We start from the raw sequence: 21,142 nt of genomic DNA, 5'->3' as shown, positions 1-21,142 counted from the left end.
AATGCTCTTACCACTAGCAGAGTTTGTGCCTTTCCTCAGGCCGTTCTTTTACCGAGTCATAAACAAAGGATAATAAACAAAAACAAGTTACTCAGAACAGTGGGTCTGAATTTCTAGAGATCTTTTTGGACAGCAGGGAGGGGAAAGGACTCGCCCTGCCACAGGTAACTGTTGCCGAAGCCTCTTTTCCTCTACCTTAATATCCTCACCCACGATCACTTATGTGACAAGCAGGTGTCCATGCATTGGGGTTTGTGGAGTGCCTTTCTTCCTCACCACAGGATCGTGCAATAGCATACCACTCGAAGCATCACTATATTGACATTATCACTGTGCGATGATGTTGCAGCTCATCAGTGATGTGGCATTGTGATGATGTGACAAACTGCAAAATGCTGATGCAGTTGTGATGCTCCCCATGGGTATCCACCTAGCCACTACTTGTTCTTAGCGTGAAGCAGTCTTGTCTGTGCCTGTAGTAGTTCCAACTCTCTGAAGTAACAGCCTCTGGGCACACAAGCACTGCCTTTCTGGTCTCTGCAGAATCAACCCTCTTTGTGCAAACTGGTAATAGGCACACACCAACCCCCAAGTCCTCAGAGTGTTCCGTGCAGTGTCCAGCCTTTAACCACTGGACACTCACAGAAATTACCAGGTAAGCTGTCCCCAAAAGGAACAGTGCATACAAAAGCTTATTTGTTTCAACTGATGTTCAGCTCCAATATAACAACCCAGCACTGAAGTACATGTATTGTAAAAACAGTCATAAGTTTATTATAGAGACAAGTGGATGAGGTAATATCTTTTATTAGACCAACTTGTGTTGGTGAAAGACAAACTTTCAAGCTACATGGAGCTCTTCTTCAGAACAACTTTTGAGCTGTGTGTAGTTTGAAAGCTTGTATCTTTCACCAACAGAAGTTGGTCCAATAAAGTATATCACCTCATCTACCTTGTCTCTCTAATTCCTTGGGGTCAATGCAGCTACACCAGCACTGAAAAAATAATGTTATTATCAAAGGCAAAGCTTAAGAGGGAGGGAATAATGGAAATAGAAATGGTTATATATAAAATAAAATACAAACCTGGATTTACACTTATCAAAGGTTGTCTTTCCTATTTAATAGAGTAGATTTCCCCCCAAGGATTCATTCTTTTGGAGAGCTAACAGGTTTTCATTCAAATCAGGATCCAAGCATTCATGAACGCCCCCTCCTTTTTCAAGACATTTTTTCAGTAACTGAAATAACAAAATGTCTCCTTGCATTCTATTTATATTCCTCAAAGTTCATTTTTTCTCCCAGAGAGAGGATAACCCCCCGTAGTTTAGTCTCCAGTGTTTTTCTATCCTCTTGCTTACTCCGTATGCAGATTTGGCTTACATTGTATTGGCTTGCTGTTTTAATTTATATAACTGATAGCAAGACAAATGAAGCAACTTCCTTTGTCTGACTCAAAACCTGTTTGTCAACCCTGCCTTGATTTAGACATTAGAACATATGTTTAGTACATGTATACGACGTCTTCAATATCATCCATACAGACATCACACAATGATTATGAGGATCTGTGTGATACTGGCTTTAATTTAAGATCTCACATGACATTCTTAATAGATAACTATTATGAAAGCAGTGTGCTAGATGCAGTGAGTTTGTCAGGCCTGATAGGACAGTTACAGAACAGTGAATTCTTTGCCAGCTGGTACCAGTGGGCCTCTATGTCACAGCAATGTCATCACATTTTACTGTACGCACCTCAGTACTGTGAGGCATGGTCTTGTCCCAGTGCCCAAAGCCTCAAAAATGGCAACCCTGTTCATAAACCACTTCCTCCTGGAGGAGGAGCATTCTTTGGTTAGCATGAAGGATAGCAAGAAAGTTAACCAGTTTCTATACAGATCTAGAAATAAGCGTCATTCTAAGCACCAAACATGTCATATTCAGACTCAATTATAGCAGTAAGGAAACACAAGAGACAATCCTTCCTAATTGAGGTTGTAGTCTACCTTCACTACATATGTGTATATCCCATTGGCTCTAATAAGTCTTATGTATGTGTATTATGAGTTATGAGCAATAAACCTCTCCACCTTCTCTTGTCTCTCCTATGTATTTGAATGATCTGTCACTTTTATGAAATAGTACAGTATATGCTGTTCATAGACTGTTTACTTTTTGATGGTGAAACTGATTGAAAAACAACAACCTGTTTTTTTCTTTTCTGTATGACTTTTGCTTTTTATAACCTCTGTGCTGCAAATACTAATGATCTTCATGCCACATAGAATTTTAATGTTACTTCCGTAAGGTCCCTACTTAGCTATCACTTTCAAGCAATAAAGATTAAATGTTTTAGTTTGCACTTTGTCAAGTGCTAAGGAATTTATTTTCCCTGAGAATGCTAAGATTGGAACTGAACACAATATTCTAGGAAACATTGCATAAGGAAATTCTGTAATCTCATCATGTTTTTCCTAGATTTACTGTCTTTGTAAGGCTGTGTGCCTTAATATTCCTTTCCGTCTTGTGCGAAAGTTCTTTTTTGTTCATATTTTGGAAAATATTCAGTGAGAAATCAAAATTAATGTTGCTCTTTAAACATCTCTCTGCCCTGTACTTATGCGTTAGAACATGACTGAGATGAAACTAGAGTAGATAAACTTCCAAATGACTAATACATGGAATATGTGCAGCAGGAAATAGCGGATATCATTCAGCAAGTGGTTCCCCCATTCCTAGAATTCCTTGTGTTCTTCCATTACCATTTTTATACATCATTTTAGGATTCCCCTTCCCACACATCTTCACCAAAACAGAATGCTGTGCTACAAGGTATAGTGATAGAGTGACAGATCATTTTAGCAATTAATTCAGTCAGGAGATATGATTTGCTTCTCTCACCTTCAAGCAGTTACAAATTACAAGATAAATTTTCTTAATGTTTGGTATTTTATTCACCTTGTTATTCTTGTTAGTACTTTGCACACACAAAAAAAATCTAAAACACCTCATCTGTTATGTAACACTTTAAGTCTTTTCATACTGTTTGTAACATCTCGTTGCCAACACTCCATCTGTGATTTTAGCTTGCAGATGCACTTTGTGCTTCTGTTATTAACACAGATGCTGAATTCTGTTTAAATATTAAATTTAGCTTCACTCACTAGTGGGGTTTAGTCCACTGAGTGCCTCAAGAACTGCAATGTGTGTTGAGGAAGGGGCAGGAAATATGCTCTTAAGAATGTGCTTCGCACTGGGACCATTCTTGCTCTCAATGAAGTCCTTGCCAAAGCTTTCTGTGGGGAGCAGAAGCAGGCTCATTTTGACTTCTCATTGAAAAAAGTAAGAATAGTTTTTGAACAGAAGGCCTGATTCTCTTCTCTTTTAGTGTAACTGCATTCAGTTGGTGGAGTTATTCCTTATTTACAGTGGTGTAAGAGAAGAACCAGAAGCATTGTTTATAAGAATGGGCCTGATACATTGGTTTTCTTAATCATAATTACTGGATAGTTAAGTTTAGGGCAGGGGTTCTCAACCTGTTTCATAGTGTGAACCATATCTCCATAGAGAAGTTGTCTCATGATCCATCTCCCTTCCTGTTTTCGACTGTGGAGCCCACTTAGCCTCCCTTTTGTGATTACATAACTTCTTTATGGCAACTGCTTAAACAGAAAAATGAGTTCAGGAGAGAGTTGTATTTTGATAGGCTTCGAATGAAATTTATAAGCTGGAAGCAAGGAGGAGGAGCCAATACCATGTGACCAGCCAGCTGTCTACCACCAAGTGCTGTGTGGATCAGTGCACCACAATTGCAGAACTCCTGCTGAGTTCACTTGAGCTAAGATCAGCTCATTAAATGTTGTTTTATACTCTATTTTTTCTCCTCTATCATTTGCAACAGGTGGATATTAATCTTTTATTGGAAAGGTGCTTTGCCATGAGGGCAGTCAGGTGACCTTCCATACCAGCTACCTGGATTCCCTGCTTCTTTTGTTTGCAGATGGGTTGGATTTTAACATTTTGAATTCTGTTTTCTGTTATACAATATTAGGAAGATTTTCTTTGGCACCTCACAAATGTATAATAAATGTAGAAATTGTGTTGTACAGTAGCCTGCTTTTCTCTTTCAGCATTCTGTGAAGAGGGATGCAGATACGGTGGGACGTGTGTGACCCCTAACAAGTGTGCCTGCCCTTCTGGATTCACAGGGAGTCATTGTGAGAAAGGTAAAACTCTCTTGAAACTGTTCTTTTGTAATAAGAAAAAGATTACTTTCAATGGTCAACTGTTGCTTCCCATTGTTTTAGATTCTGGATGTTGTTCTTTCTTCAGTGAGTGTGTAAATTTTGATTATTTGGTAATTGACTTTCCCTACCTGGAACACACTGTTTCATTTAACACGGGTAATTTTAAAAGATCAAGGCAGTGCCTGCCACTGTTTACAGTGGACTTCGTTAGTGCTTATTGGAAAAATAAGATGAACCAGAATTGCCACACCTGTCATGCCTGGGGTGTCATCTGAAGGTGACCTTCTGATTTTCTCTCAATCTGTTGCACAAATTAGATCTAAATTTGGACTGTTTGCTTGCTTGCTTAAATTGTCATTAAATAATCCCACTGGCAGTTTAACCTGTTGCACTCTTGGGATTTGATTTAAACATGAAGTTACTGAGATCATCATCACTCACAGAAGTGAAAATGTACAAATGTATCTGAGTGATGCCAGTTAGGCTTTTTTCAGCGCCATCCCAAGTCTTTTTCTTTCCAGGCTATTTGGTGTTTACACGTTGTAATATTTACTGCACTTCACTATCATCATCATTCCTCTCAAAATCCATCTCAGGGAGAGACCAATTTGGAAGCATCTGACGCATCTGATGTCTGTGCAGATATTGACTGACTCCAAATGCCAAGAAAGGGCTAGATTGTGCCAGGCCCTTGTGCCAGTCCATGGCTGAGGGAAGGCAGACTAGGCCTTCCACCCCTTCTTTTACATCCCGTTCAAAGGCTACCGACAGTTGCAGTCTCTGCACTCAAGAGGTTTCAGGTATTGTTCCCTCCTACTGGCTTTAGGGGTGCAAACCAAGCCAAGTGTGAGGGAGGGGCAAAAAGAAAGTATGGCAGTGCTTCTGCCATGCCAGCCAGAACTGTCCACATTTGCACCCTGCTGAGGGAATGTGCATGCTGGCGGAAAAATCCCTGCGGAACCCGCCGGGGTTGTATGATTCCACATCACACTTCCCAGTGTGGTTTTGTGTAATTTGCACAATCTGGTCCCAAATGTTTAGTATGGAAACTAAAGAACCTATCTGCAGAATAAAGATGATAGTACATGTACCTTTCTCGCTAAATAGATGTTTATTATAAGGGAAAAGAGAAGTAGAAAGAAGCAATAATCCAGAGACTGATAAGATGCGTACATTGATTTAGCTAAGTAAATGCTTTAAAATGTGTAAGAGATCAGTTGGGACAGATTCTATGCCCCATTCTGTTCTTTTTGGGCTGCTTAGATGGCACATAGAGAGCAGAGACTGGCGTCATCCCCCAACCTGGGGATTCCTTCAATTCCCTGTGGGTTCAGAGGTAGCATAGATGCTCCTACACCACTTTCCCCACAGCTCATGACTCAGGGAATAAATGTGTGTGAGGAGAAGGCCTGGGTGTAGTTGGCTGTGCTCAGCTGGCAGATGGTCTCTTGAGGGCTGTTGTCAGCTGGCCCATATTAGAGCATTCCCAGCTGCTCTGTTCTGCACCTTGGGCCAGAGTTGTTATTGGCTCCTTGACAGCACTCTCCCCTGGGCCCTTTTTTCTGTGCATTCAGCAGAGACCCTGGTTCATTTTGCCTGTTACTAATAAGAAGAAAGGGATGCCAGAGGAAGATGTAAACCTATTTGCTCAGGCTACCAAGACAATAGACTTTAGATTTTATTTTTTGTGTGTTTCAGTGTCTTCAGTGCAGCACATTATGTAGTAAATGCTGTGTGTTTGTTCTTCCAGTCTGAAGTGAGGCCAATACTGAAGCAGGCTACATTCTGCTGTTTTGGGTCATAATTGGCTGGGTTTAAAAACAACAAACAAATGGAACCATTTCTTGTATAAAAACTGTCCAGTAATTAGTGTATTGTTATTGTCTGTCTAATATATTGGCCGTGCTACTATAATGCAAAATGACTTAAATAATTTCTTGACAATGAGGCTTATCTTTTATCAGTTAGCTTTGACAGTGGATATATTTTATTTTTGATGCATATACTAAAACCAATTTTAGTGGACTATTAGGAATCCCCATAAAGATGTTCATATTTAGTTGATTCTATTGTGTCTACAGTCCACCAGAGAAGTCTCATTCCTGTAACTTGGAATTCTTAATCTAGCTTGCTCAATCAGTTCAAGCACATGAGCTCTCAGCTCTTGGCTGTGGTCATTATTCAGGCTTTACTCATTTGAAACTCCCATTGATTTGGGACTCAATTATAAAGTTAACATTTGTTGACATTCTTGTTTGGTACCTGTGTTGATGGAAATACAAAAAGATCAGATGACTTGCTTAAGGTTCACATGGAGTCAACTACTCTGAGTTAGCTCCTTGGGGCATGTCTACACTGCATCTGTGGGCAAACCTCCCAGCCCAGGTTCCACAAACTTGTGCTTCGCAATAGTGAACTAAAATAACTATGTAGATGTTTGACTTGGGCTGGAGCTCAGGTTTTGAAGCCGGGTGGAGGGGGGGAGCGGGCTTGAGAGCCCAAATCCCAACCCAAGCCCCAGTGTCAGAGCAATGTCTACACAGCCATTTTTAGAGTGTTAGCACAAGCCCTGCTAACACAAATCTGTGGACCTGGGCTGCAAGGCTCACTTCCAGATATAGTGTAGACATGCCCCTCTCTGTCCCTTTGTTTCACCAATGAATCTTACAGTTTCCTTCCTGTAGGGGTTTTAGGAGCCTCAGTGAAAAATTTTGATTAAGGACTATAGTCTTGAACTCTTAGATTTTACAAATGTAGGGTTTCTCAGCACTGCTAGAGAGGTCTGAATCCAGCTCTGCTGGAACCTATACTTTTCACCATCGCATCAAATAACAATATAAGAAAAGTCTTAACTATCTCTTGAAAAGAAAATAAGTAGATGAGAGAATGAATGGATGAACAAAATGCGGGTAGGTACAGGACAGGGAGGAGGCAGATCTATAATTCCATATGCTATCACCTTAAGAGTAAAGAGACCAAGTGGAGAAAGAGTGACAGTGGCAATACTCCCATTGTGCAGTGAAAACATGGTTATTACCTTCTACTGAACAATTAGGGATATATTTCAGGAGAGTGGCTACCGTTTTGCAGATACAATCTACACAACTGTGAGCTATGAAAGGGGATCCCTTTGTTGTGGAGATATGTAGGATGTGCCACTGGACTGTGGAACTGGGATCTGTTGCACAAAGCTGACCTAATCATGAATGAAGTTTATGAATCTGGTATGCAAACTGATTGCAGAATGAAATGGAGCTATGCATCTGTGAAATCATTGCATATATCTAATACTAGAGAGATGTCTGATTTTCAGATGTGGCCTCCCACATTGAAGGCACAAACAAATGTGTGCACATATCAAGTCACTTACATGTCTCGCTAACGGACTCTATGAAAATCAGGATTATGTAGTAATAATTTCACCCAGAAATATGTGTGCCTGAGAAAATTTCAAGCTCAAAATTGAAGGCTACATTGAGACTCTTTTACAAAACAGGCCTCCAGTGCCCACCTGCTTAAGGATCTTTGGAGAAAATAGCAGATTTGGTAAAAGGAGAATTAAAGGGAGCGGGGTTACTTCATTGAGAAGTTCTTCTCTTTCACCACAATTTTTACAGCATGATTTTTGAGTCTCCTCTAAACAAGCCTGTATTTTTCTGCTGCGTGTGATGCTAAAAATAGATACCTCTGTATACTTTAACATGTGGTATCATGCTCTCCATGACTGCTATATTGTCCAAAGAGAATACAATGGTCGTACGCTACTTTAAATTAAAGCTTAAATCTTTCTGGTGAAATCTTCTACGGAAGCTCATTGTAAACTGATACACATCTGAAACAAAATGACATATATCAATAATGTGTTCTGTTTGCCACACTGTGTTTGAAGATGTCCTTCAATAACACAGCAATCCCATATATGTTATTTGTAAGATGAGTGCTTTCCTCATTGGCTAAACTTGCTCTGACCCAAATTGTCTTTAGCACAGAGAAAAGTGTAAAATGAACGCAATTAAAATCCCCATTGAAAAGCAGGTGGCTTTATTTTTTGAATGTGGGTAGTCTATAATTTATGACTTTAGGCTGCCCTACTGAAGTGATGATATCAGATTCACTGGGAATTCGGTGATGTTGAAATAGTAGGATTTATGCTGATAATTGCCTCTGGTTAAAAATGAAATTAATACAGGCATTTAAGTCAAATATGCAAATGCATAATGCAGCATGATGTTAAGGAAAATGAACCATTGCTGCTGGCGTTTGCAATCTAGATCCAAATTAAGGAAATATGACAGCCCAACTGTGGGACTACGTGTCCATGTTGCAGTTCAGGTGTACTTGCAGATAGCTGCAGACATAGGTACTGTCAGATAATTTTTCTTCTAATGTTTAATTTTTGTGTTGGACATCCCATTGCTTATATTGTTGTATTAGAAGCATGGATTCCCCCACCCCCACGTTTCTATTCAGCAGTTATTGTCTGAACTGTACCTGTATTTTGAATAGAGATCAAATTTAATGGGGGTTTTTTGGTTTGCTATCAAGGGGGTAGACAAGATGATCCATATGCTGATTATCATCTGTGATCATCGTATGAAACACTTAAAGTCAGATTCTGAGACCTTTGCTCATGTTGAATAGTACCTTACTCCTTGAGTGGTCCCACTGAACTCCAGGTGAGAGAGGATGGCAGAATTTGTGTGTTAGATAGTGTCTTGGCATGCCGACGCATATTTGCATGCCAACACATATCTACTGTAGATGCCTTTTTATTTAATATTTAATGAAAAACAGATGAAATAAAATTATTGTGGATCCTACAAAAAATAGCTGCTATTGTGTACTCTTTCAGTATCTCAGTGGTGGAATGCTGAACTACATTTTTTTAAATGGTACTTAGAAATATAAGGGGATACCAATCTATTAAGTTAGTGGGTATGTGCCTTCATAGGCCAGGAGAGCCATGAATTTGGCTCCTTAAATATTTCATTCTCATTGAAGAGTAAAGATCTTTACAACAAGCAAACCAACATGAAATGCTTTCAGTATATCGGAAGCAGGAAGCCGGCAAGAAAATCAGTGGGTCTGCTGGACCTCCAGTAAAATAAAGAATAATTAAAGGCATAATAAAAAAGCTAAACAATTTCCTGTATCAGTCTCCACAGCAGAGGATTTTGGGAAGATACCTACTGCAGAGCTACTCTTTTCAGGTAATAAAGATGAAATACTATCGGGAGGAGGTGCTGAAACAAACTGATAAATGAAAGATTAACAACTCACCATGACTGGATGGTAAAGATTCAAGGGCAGCTGAGCTCCTAACAAAAAAAATGCAGTCTGTCATTACATTCAGCTACTGTACTAGAAGATTGGAGGGTAGCAAATGTTGTGCATTTTTAAAAGGTGCTAGGAATAATCCCAGGAATTACAGACCAGTGAACCTTACATCAGTGTGGATCAACTGATTTGAAATTATATTTAAAAATCGACTTAGAAAATGCCTAAATGATCGTGATGTGAAAGGGTCTAGCTAACACGGCTTCTGCAAAAGAAAATCATGGCTGTCTAATTTATTAGAGTTCAGTGACTGTATCAACAAAGTATTGGATCAGGAGAATCAGTTGGTACACTTTATTTGGTCTTTCAAAAAGCCTTTGAGAAGGTCCCTCACAAAAGGGACCTTGAAGAAAGTTGCCCAAACTCCAAGACCCTTAAGCAAAAGATGGCATATTCACTAGTTTTACTAGTCTTTTTCTAGAGTGTACCATTTAGGGATGCCATGTGTTCGGGCTAACACTAAGCTGTACCATGCCAAATGGAGCACTTGGAGGCATTCTCTCTCAGGATGTATCCTGGAACAAATTTGTGCATGACCTTTCCATGCCCATTACTCCACTCTGTAGCGGGGCAGTTACCCCACTCCTGAAAAACAAGGAGAAAAGGTAGGCTGATTGGGAACGCAGCCACAGCTGGGGCCGCGCCCAGTTAGGCCATAGCTGGCCCTATAAAAGGGCTGTGAGCCAGGAGCTGGGTCAGTCTCTCTCTAGCTTTGGAGAGAGATGGACCTAGCTGCCTGAAGAAGCAAAGGGTACTGTGGACAGAGCAGTGCTGGGGAAGGGGCAGGCTGAGCTGGGGAGCTCAGGCCTGGCGACCTCCCAGGCTGTGGCCTGACAGGAAGGCCTAGAGAGGTACTTGTCTGCAGGGAAAGGCAGCAGGTCCAAACCCCCCTTGCCAGTGTTGAGTGGCCATTACACTGCAGTCTGCCCCAGTGAACAGGGGCGGTAGCCACTGAGGCGAGGTGAGCTTAGAGGGTTGGGGGTTCCCCTGGGAGGGGAGACCCAGAGCGTGGGGATACTGCTGGGGCAGAACCCCAGGATAAGGGGCACCAGGGTCCAGGAGGGACACGGGGGCCTGAGACAGGTGAGCCACTGGCCAGCAGAAGGCACTCCGAGCTGGAATCAAGCTAATTCCCAGGACAACCAGCAGGAGGCGCCGCACCAGTGAGTCTCACTTCGCTACACACTCCTTTATGGGGTGTGCAGCTGCTGTGTTGCTGGTCAGTTATGCTGTCAGGTACATAGGAAATAGGAAGGGATTGATCCCTGTATTTCCCAGAGCATGGGGCTGCTGCACTTCTCTTTGACTCTTTTGCAGGCATGTGTCAAGGTTTGTAAAGCAACTTGTGTCCTCCTCCTTCCACTTTTCCTCAGCTTCATAGCTGTGCAAGGGCCAAGTATAATCTGGCCATTTAGTGCTTAAGGGCTAAATTATGCTGCCCCAGTTTGGATGTGCTAACTGTGTTAGAGGGCATGCCCAGACAGGGGGCAGCCATAACGTGGCTGGAAGATTGGAAAGCATGGCGGTGGGGCTGCTAGCATTCACGGACAAAATGAAGTTGTCTGTGTTTGGAAATGATAGAACCATGCTGCTCCCTTCCAAACACTGTCATGTTCATGCCATGAGGAACCTAGGCTACACCAGTTGAACAGATAAACAACCAGTGGGGCACCTGGACAATCGAGACAAAAAAGGAGCACTTAAAGACGATAAAGTCATTGTGGAGAAACTAATTCTTTGCTTCAGTCTTCACGACTGAGGATGTTGGGGAGATTCCCAAACCTGAGCCGGCTTTTGTAGGTGACAAATCTGAGGAATTGTCCCAGATTGAGGTGTCACTAGAGGAGGTTTTGGAATTAATTGATAAACTTAACAGTAACAAGTCACCGGGACCAGATGGCATTCACCCAAGAGTTCTGAAAGAACTCAAATGTGAAATTGTGGAACTAACAACTGTGGTTTGTAACCTGTCCTTTAAATCGGCTTCTGTACCCAATGACTGGAAGATAGCTAATGTAACGCCAATATTTTAAAAAAGGTTCTAGAGGTGATCCCAGCAATTACAGACCAGTAAGTCTAACATCAGTACTGGGCAAATTAGTTGAAACAATAGTAAAGAATAAAATTGTCTCAGACACATAGAAGAACATAACTTGTTGGGCAAAAGTCAACATGGTTTCTGTAAAGGGAAATCACGTCTTACTAATCTATTAGAGTTCTTTAAAGGGGTCAAAAACATGTGGACAAGGGGGATCCAGTGGATATAGTGTACTTAGATTTCCAAAAAGCCTTTGACAAGGTCCCTCACCAAAGGCTCTTACGTAAAGTAAGTTGTCATGGGATAAGAGGGAAGATCCTTTCATGAATTGAGAACTGGTTAAAATACTGGGAACAAAGGGTAGGAATAAATGGTAAATTTTCAGAATAGAGAGTGGTAACTATTGGTGTTTCCCCAGGGTCTGTCCTAGGACCAATCCTATTCAACTTATTCGTAAATGATCTTGAGAAAGGGGTAAACAGTGAGGTGGAAAAGTTTTCAGATGATACTAAACTGCTCAAGATAGTCAAGATCAAAGCAGCCTGTGAAGAAACTTAAAAAAAGATCTCACAAAACTAAGTGATTGGGCAACAAAATGGCAAATGAAATTTAATGTGGATAAATGTAAAGTAATGCACATTGGAAAAAATAACCCCAACTATACATACAATATGATGGGGGCTCATTTAGCTACAACTAATCAGGAAAGAGATCTTGGAGTCGTCATGGATAGTTCTCTGAAGACATCCACGCAGTGTGCAGCGGCTGTCAAAAAAGCAAACAGGATGTTAGGAATAATTAAAAAAAGGAATAGAGAAGAAGACGGAGAATATCTTATTGCCCTTATATAAATCCATGGTACGCCCACATCTTGAATACTGCATACAGATGTGGTCTCCTCATCTCAAAAAAGATATACTGGCATTAGAAAAAGTTCAGAAAAGAGCAACTAAAATGATTAGGGGTTTGGAATGGGTCCCATATGAGGAGAGATTAAAGAGGCTAGGACTTTTCAGCTTGGAAAAGGGGAGACTAAGGGGGAATATGATAGAGGTATATAAAATCATGAGTGATGTGGAGAAAGTGAATAAGGAAAAGTTATTTACTTGTTCCCATAATATAAGAACTAGGGGCCACTAAATGAAATTAATGGGCAGCAGGTTTAAAACAAATAAAAGGAAGTTCTTCACACAGCGCACAGTCAACCTGTTGAACTCCGTGCCTGAGGAGGTTGTGAAGGCTAGGACTATAACAGTGTTTAAAAGAGAACCTCCATGAATTTATCTAGTTAAGTCCATTAATGGCTATTAGCCACGATGGGTAAGGAATGGTGTCCCTAGCCTCTCTTTGTCAGAGGGTGGAGATGGATGGCAGGAGAGAGATCACTTGATCATTACCTGTTAGGTTCACTCCATCTGGGGCACCTGGCATTGGCCACTGTCGGTAGGCAGGATACTGGGCTGGATGGACCTTTGGTCTGACCCAGTATGGCCGTTCTTATGTAGGTATAGCCGTATGGAACCCCTCTCTGCACTACCCGTAGTGCTCAGAAATCATTGGTTTCATCATAGGCACTTCTAGGTGTAATTTGTTTATTGACCGATAAATTATAGTCATGGAAAATATCAAAAGCATTTTTGCAAAGGAGCCGTGTGTTTAGAAAGAGAGAGTTGGAAAAACAAATAGCGAAAAGTCTGAACTCAAATCAAAACCCTTTATTCCTCTAAATGTTCTTATAGCACCTAGCCCAAGAAATCAGGTTGTGTGCAGTAAACTTGGTTGGGGTAGAAGCCATGGGATTGACTTCCTGCTACAGGCTTTCCCTGCATGTATTCCCTTCTCAGAGGTTCTCAGTCACTGGATCTGCTGAGTTATCCTGTTCACCCTAGCCCACCTCAACCCATTCCAAGGCTCCCCAGCATGGCTACTTCTTCCATAGTCCCTCTGTACAGTTTCACTTTGGGTCTTAAGGAGAACATCAGATATCAGACTTTTCAAGTTGCTAAATTAGATGTTCCTTTTCAAAGGGTGACTATATTGGTGAATGTATTTTAAGGGGCCCAATCACTAACTGAACATACCAGAGAAACATACAGTGCTGCAAGGCACTTGACAAATACTATCTAATTGGAGCAAATGCATATGTAATTAGGATTTTACAAGAGATATCTATCTATGAAGATTTCTTGTGATGGTGTGCAAAGTGCAGGAAAGGCGTTTGCTACATTGCTCACTATCTCTAACACCATGATGAATCAAGCTGTAAGATCTGTGCGTTCATTGTACTTAAGTTTAAAAAATCACCTGCATCAGGCTCAGTGGACTAATGCAAACATTGTGCATCCTATGGTAATTTCTGCTTGGTATTTATCCAGTCCTTTATCTAGTCCCATATCTTTCTTTGGACATTGCTGCTTGTTGCCTGGGTTCTGCATGAGAGGCTGGTGTGTGAGGAAGCAGACAAGTAGCTTAGCAGCAACAAAACTCACTTGCTGAGGCTGAGTGGGGTAACACAGGGACTCTTGGGTCTGGATTCCCCCCAAGCAGGATATCACAGGGAGGCACAGCCCTTCTGGGAGGCAAGGAAGCAATTGATGGATTGCATCAAAAAAGATGGTAAACAGGTGGACTTTAGTGCCTCCTTGAACAGATGAAGAAGATGGATGCTTGAACGGTGACCTGACACCAGATGGTGGGATAAGTGAAAGAAGAGGAAGAAGGCAAATTCTTTATATTCAGTATTAGACCAATGCATTTATGTAGAGGAAATATATAATCAGAAATTTTGGTAACAGAAAAACAGGCAAACCCCCTTCACACTTTCTAAAACTTTTTATGCATGATATGAGACCATTTTTGTTGGCATGGACCTATTTGGTACGCCTGTTCTGCTGCTGTATGTATAAGCAAAAAGAACAGGAGTACTTGTGGCACCTTAGAGACTAACAAATTTATTAGAGCATAAGCTTTCGTGGGCTACAACCCACTTCTTCGGATGCATATTGAGTGAAACAAATATCGAGGAGATATATATACACACATACAGAGAGCATGAACAGGTGGGAGTTGTCTTACCAACTCTGAGAGGCCAATTAAGTAAGAGAAAAAAAACTTTTGAAGTGATAATCAAGATAGCTCAGTACAGACAGTTTGATAAGAAGCAAGTGTGAGAATACTTACAAGGGGAGATAGATTCAATGTTTGTAATGGCTCAGCCATTCCCAGTTATCAAACTGTCTGTACTTGGCTACCTTGATTATCACTTCAAAAGTTTTTTTTCTCTTACTTAATTGGCCTCTCAGAGTTGGTAAGACAACTCCCACCTGTTCATGCTCTCTGTATGTGTGTATATATATCTCCTCGATATTTGTTTCACTCAATATGCATCCGAAGAAGTGGGTTGTAGCCCACGAAAGCTTATGCTCTAATAAATTTGTTAGTCTCTAAGGTGCCACAAGTACTCCTGTTCTTTTTGCGGATACAGACTAACACGGCTGCTACTCTGAAACCTGTATGTATAAGGTTCATCCTACTGCTCCTATAGTTCCAGTGGAGTCTTACTGGATAACTACAGCATTGCAAGTGTGGTGGAGTGCCAACTATGCAGAGTCAATAGGCTCATGTTCATTAGACGTAGAAAAGAACTATGAATCCGTCTCCCCACAAGTGTAGGATATAGGATCTGATTCAGATTGAGCCCATTGAAGTCAATGAGAATCTTTGCATTGATTTCAGTGGGCTTTGTATCAAGCCCATAATCTCCAGAGAGAGAGAGAGGAAATAACAGATATTTAAGCTGATACTATGTTTGATATTGGACAACTAACAAGCATAAAAGCAGTCGTGGTCTTCATGTTATCTTAGCCAGTTGCCTTGTGTTTGATATAGCTTAAATGTAACAAAAATTACTTTACCTCAAGGCAGTAAGCATCAAAGATATTTCAAACTTCTTATAATGTTCAGATGAAAATCTGTCCAACCCTTAAGCTTTGCTGGAATAAAGAACTCCCTAAGTACAGCAATCATTTCTCCCTTTGAAAAGGAGCATCTAATTTAGCAACTTGAGCAGTCTGATATCTGGTATTCTTTACTATTTAAGCAGCGTAACATCTGACTTAGTAGATATTTCATTCTGAAAGGACTAAGTGGATCACACGTTTCAGAGTCAAACATAAACGATGGGCTTTTTATGTGAAAGAGTGAAATCTCCTTTCTTATTTGAACTTCCTGATGAGCCATTTTCTATATGCTAGCAGCCTCGTGTTTTGCACTTTGGAAATGATACTCATCCATCTTTCGAATGAAGCATAAAACAAAAGACCTAAATGCTTGTGGTCATTAAAGATCCAGTGGAACCTGGATCCAATTCCAGCTTGGGTAATTACATTTTACGTTCCTTAGTGGTTTCAGTCAATTTCTCACTTGCCCTTCTGAAATTGTTGTGTTGTGTGGCTGGCACAATAATGACCGCTATGGTTTTACCTCAGAGGTGGCTGCATTTTACAATAGTTTAAATACAGAGTAATTCCATTGAGCTACATGTTCAAGATTCTTCAAAATCTAAATCACTATGATTACTTGCAGAGGTAGTTGGATGCTGAGGGGGAAATCATGAATATTTCACAAATACTAGGATTTTGGTAAAATTCTACCATATTTGAACCCATAAATATTCATGAATTCATGAAGTGTCAGAACTGATCTAGAAGATTCAATCAAATTGAGTATGTCTATGTCCACTGTGTGGATTCTACCCACTAATGACATGAATGACCAATTCTGAAGCTCAAATTCCAGGGACCAAGGTTATATACTTTGCAAAGAATCCATAGGCTGTCATGTGTTCTCTTGTGATATTTGTTGAATCTTTTCAAATACCAAATAGATTTTTAAATACAGGTTTGCTTTGCGAAGCCAAGACTGCTGGGGAAAATATAGTAGTCATAATAGTAGATGATTATTTGTTTGGCCAGATGTAATTATCATTGCGTTTCCTGAAGAAATGCCACTGGACATTTTTCTTTTTACTAAAAAAAAGAATGTTCCATGATTTGGGTCAGAGCCCTACAGAAATTAATTATGTTTAGCAAAGCCCTCCACTCAGTGACTCCCTAAAACAGATGCCCAGTGCACCTAGTGTTGCTTCCTTAGCTATAGAGACACTACTAGTCAGTCCAAAACAAAAAGTATCTCTGCATGCCTACCAGAGCCTTGTGTGCTGAGTCTTTTACAACTCAAATGGATGGTAAGCCCTTGGTTTACAACATCTTTGCTCCCAAAAGTCTATTGAGAAAATAGATAAGACTTATATAGCAGCTTCTTTCTCCATTTTCCAAATCTACTGCTTGTTTTCCTTTAAACTATTCTGCTTCCCACTCACTTTCCACTCAAAATCTCTCATCTGCTTTGGTTAAATGTGTGTGTGAAATATAGACATACAACCCATACCTGAGAAACTCTCTTCCATTTTCTGATCTAGATTCTTGATTGTCTGACTTTTTGCTAGTGAGCTCACAGCTGAGGCAGTTTGTGATATTTGTGGGTTGATGGCAATAACAACCCTCTGTGATCCCATTAATCATTGCTAGGCTAGTGAGTCAGACACAGTGTGGTGGTGCCTAGCTGTTCGTATGGCCTTCCATTTCAGATGAATACGTGAGTCATGTGTCTCTTTTTGTAGATAATTTCTGGGGGGAGTTTAAATGATTTTTCTCTTCTATCTTTTCTCAGCAGGCTTCACTAGATATATTCATCCTCAAGTCAGATGAAGGAAAATTAACAATAAAGCCAGATAGTAACACGGTATATAGCAGGTGTGGCCACACTGCGGCTCATGAGCCACACGCAGCTCTTTTGCAGTTAAAGTGCGGCTCACGGAGCCCTCCCCACCCATTCTTCACCTACCAGACTGGGTGGGGGGTTGGAGCTCGGGGCTTCTGCCCTGCAGAGAGGTGGTGGGACCATGGGGCTTTCTGCCCTGCGGGGTTGGGGGGGGGTGTCTCAGGGCTTTAGCCCTGTGCCCCGGTAGCCACCATCCCGCAGAGCAGGTTGTGCATGTCTTGCGGCTCTCAAACTTCTGAAGGTTATCATATGCGGCTCAGTAGGTCAGTAAGTTTGGCCAACCCTGGTATATATACTTTTACCTCTAGGTCACTGAGGAAATAGAACCTGATCACTAGTGACTAAAAGCTGTTACCATCTAATGATTGTTTGATTCCTTGTTTGAATGAGTAATTTGTTTTTCAGCTCCCACCATGGTGGGTGATTTATAAACATGTAAAGAATCAAATACAAAGTTACACAAAACAGGTGAAGTCCAATAAATCACCAGCCCTGCCTCTTCAAAAAGACATCTGCAGCTATCGAGGCCTTATGCTGTCATCTTAATATGTACAGTTAGATTGCTGCCTGTGAAATGAAATTGCTGCTTGGCTTGGCTTGAAAGCCAAGTCCACTTTTTACAACCACCACAATAAAATGGCCCTCAATTAGCATCCTTGTTAGTAGTCTCCATAGTGAGCTGAATGGCCACAGGAAATAAATTGCTGTTTCTCCAGTTGAGGGGGTACCTTCAGGACAGGACTAAGAGACCCATTGACAGGGCTATATAATGGTGGTGCTCTTTTCTTTGCTGCAGCTGTCCTAGGTTAAAACAGAAGACATTAGTCTTTAATGCATTTAATTTGACACTTTTCATGAACGCTAAATGCAATTTAGACCAAATATATAATATAGGATGTTCACCTTCTTAGATTTCAGTTTACTGTCTTTTCATTCTTCATCGCATTGCCAGATATTCACTGCCCCATTTAAAGGACAGACGAGGTTTATAAGTCCAATTGAGAGAGAAAAATGGGAAGGAATTATAAAAAGGACTTTGTGTTTATCAAATCTAAAAATGACCAATTTCATAAGCTGGCCATAGTATCAATAACACATTTCATAATTTGCCAGAGTACAGAGGACAATATTTTTGAACCATTGTAAAAGGGACAAACAAACCAGGAATAAGTAGTCCCTAATGACCTTTTTTCCTCTTAAAGTTTATGATCCTCCTGTACAAATCATATTCTAATTCCATTGAAATGCTGCACCATATCTGAACCTTAATGTAACACACAAAATATCTTACCTATGAAGAGATAAAAGTTGATAGGTTTTGTGGTTTCTACGACAGTTTGACAGCATTTCATTCAGAATAATAAAATCATAAAGAATCACAGAAGTGTAGGACTAGACAGGACCTCAATAGGTTGTCTAGTCCAGTCCCCCGTACTCAAGGGAGGACTATGTAATAACTAGACCATTACTGACAGGTGTTTTGTCTAACCTTTTCTTAAATACCGCCAATGACGGAGATTCCACAAGCAATTTGTTCCAATTTGTACCCTGATCATTAAGAAATTTTTCATAATGCCCAATTTAAACCTCCCTTGCTGCAATTTAAGCCCACTGCTTATTGTCCTATCCTCAGAGGTTAATGAGAACAACTTTTCAGCCTCCTCCTTGTAACAATCTTTTATGTACTTGCTAACTGTTGTTATGCCCCCCCCCCCCCCCAGTCTTCTCTTCTACAGACTAAACAAACCCAGTTTTTCCCATCTTTTCTCAGTCATGTTTTCTAGACCTTTAATCATTTTTGTTGCTCTCCTCTGGACTTTCTCTAGTTTGTCCACAACTTTCCTGAAAAGTGGCACCCAGAACTGGACACAATACTCCAGTTGAGACCTTATCAGCATGGAGTAGAGTAGAAGAATTACTTCAGTGTCTTGCTTACAACACTCTTGCTAGTGCATCCTAGAATGATGCTCACTTTTTTTTTTTTTGGCAACAGTTACACTCTTGACTCATATTTAGCTTGTGATCCACCATAACCTCCAGATCCCTTTCCGTAGTGCTCCTTCCTAGGCAATCATTTTCTATTTTGTATGTGTGTAATTGATTTTTCCTTCCAAGTGGAGTATTTTGCATTTGTTCTTATTGAATTTCATCCTATTTACTTCAGAGCATTTCTCCTGTTTGTCCAGATCACTTTGAATTTTAATCCTATCCTCCAAAGCACTTGCAACCCCTCCCAGCTTTGTACTGTCTGAAGACTTTATAACTATACTCTCTATGCCTTATCTAAATAATTTATGAAGCTATTGAACAGAATTGGACGTAGAACCGATCCCTGCAGGACCCCACTTGATACGCCCTTCCAGTTTGACTGTGAACCCTTGATAACTACTCTCTGGAAGCGGTTTTCCAACTAGTTATGTATGCACTTTATACTAACTCCATCTATATACCTGGATGCTTTGTATCATTTACATAGCAAACTTTCAGACCAGGTCACAGTTTTGTGTCATTTCTGTTGTCCCCAAGAATTATGCTAAGGTTCTAGCTATCTCAGCAGATTGTTGCAAGTTTCCGGGTGCTATTGTTTGATTCAGAAAGTTCAGATTGACCAAAATATATTCCAAGCACTTGCTGGAATTATGAAGAATTGAATGGCTTAATTCAAAGCTCTGAAGAACTGCAGTGGATGAGTTTTACCATCTTCAGCAGTGTAATGACACTTAATAGAAATTGATTTGAAGAGTTCCAGGGATAATTAAACTACTCAGGGTGGGGGGAAATAGACATGATCATATAGTTACAAATTTGACATCTATTAAGTCCCAAAAAAGAATAAATTTAAATAATGCTTGGTTGGAGGGCCTGACTAAACTTCACAAAGGCAAAGAAATTTAGAGTTAAGACCGCAATTCCCATTTCTGTCTCCTGTCACTTATTGTATATAAGTATCAGATTGCACATTATGCAAGTGCATGCACTGTTTGCAAGCCCCTCCAATACTAGGTACCATGTTACAAGTAAAATCATAGTGGTTAATTGGCTCAAAACATTTTTCATTTAGTTTAAGTCAAGAAGCATAACCTTTTTGAGTATTCTTGGAAGGTGTTTAACTCACTTTTTTTTTTACAGTAGAAAAAAGTGAGGGGAAGGCAAAAACACATGGAAGTCTCTGAAGTCTGGCAAAGAATTAGCATAGGAGATGATTTTATATAGCACTTTGCATTCTTTATAGCTGTACAATCTGTCTTAAAAACCTATTTAGACACTATAAATAGGGACTGTAGAAATAGAATTTATTTACCAAGCACACTCTAAGAGTATGCTAGACACTTTTAAAAATTGGATTTTAAATTTAGACTGGCTATTCATTAGTGTGTTGCTTGATTCTTTGGCACAATATTTTGTAACCTATTTTGATCCAGAGTTGTTGATTATACTGTACTAATTATACAACTCCATAGGAGTGCATGGAAGTTTACAGACAATTAAAGATGTTGTTTCCTCTCTGAACAGCCATTATTGTTCATGAATCTGGATGTTTATGAATCCGGAGCCTGAGCAATAGTGCGTAGGGTTACCATACGTCCGGATTTTCCCGGACATGTCCGGCTTTTTGGGACTCAAATCCCTGTCCGGGGGGAAATCCCAAAAAGCTGAACATGTCCGGGAAAATCCGG

At 40.4% G+C, this 21,142-nt stretch overlaps 1 protein-coding gene across 1 annotated transcript in view; it reads left to right on the top strand.

The window, feature by feature from the left end:
- Positions 1-21,142, top strand: part of NELL1 (neural EGFL like 1) — a 437,981-nt gene that overhangs the window by 321,129 nt on the left and 95,710 nt on the right. Inside the window, exon 15 of the mRNA XM_026651341.1 lies at positions 4,133-4,228. Within this exon, the coding sequence (XP_026507126.1) occupies positions 4,133-4,228 (96 nt within the window). The remainder of the gene's footprint in view (positions 1-4,132; positions 4,229-21,142) is intronic.

The sequence above is a fragment of the Terrapene carolina genome, unplaced genomic scaffold (assembly GCF_002925995.2).
Source record: "Terrapene carolina triunguis isolate 2854851 unplaced genomic scaffold, T_m_triunguis-2.0 Scaffold96, whole genome shotgun sequence".
In the NCBI taxonomy this organism is placed as follows: domain Eukaryota; kingdom Metazoa; phylum Chordata; order Testudines; family Emydidae; genus Terrapene; species Terrapene triunguis.
This window is presented reverse-complemented; position numbering and strand designations above follow the sequence as displayed.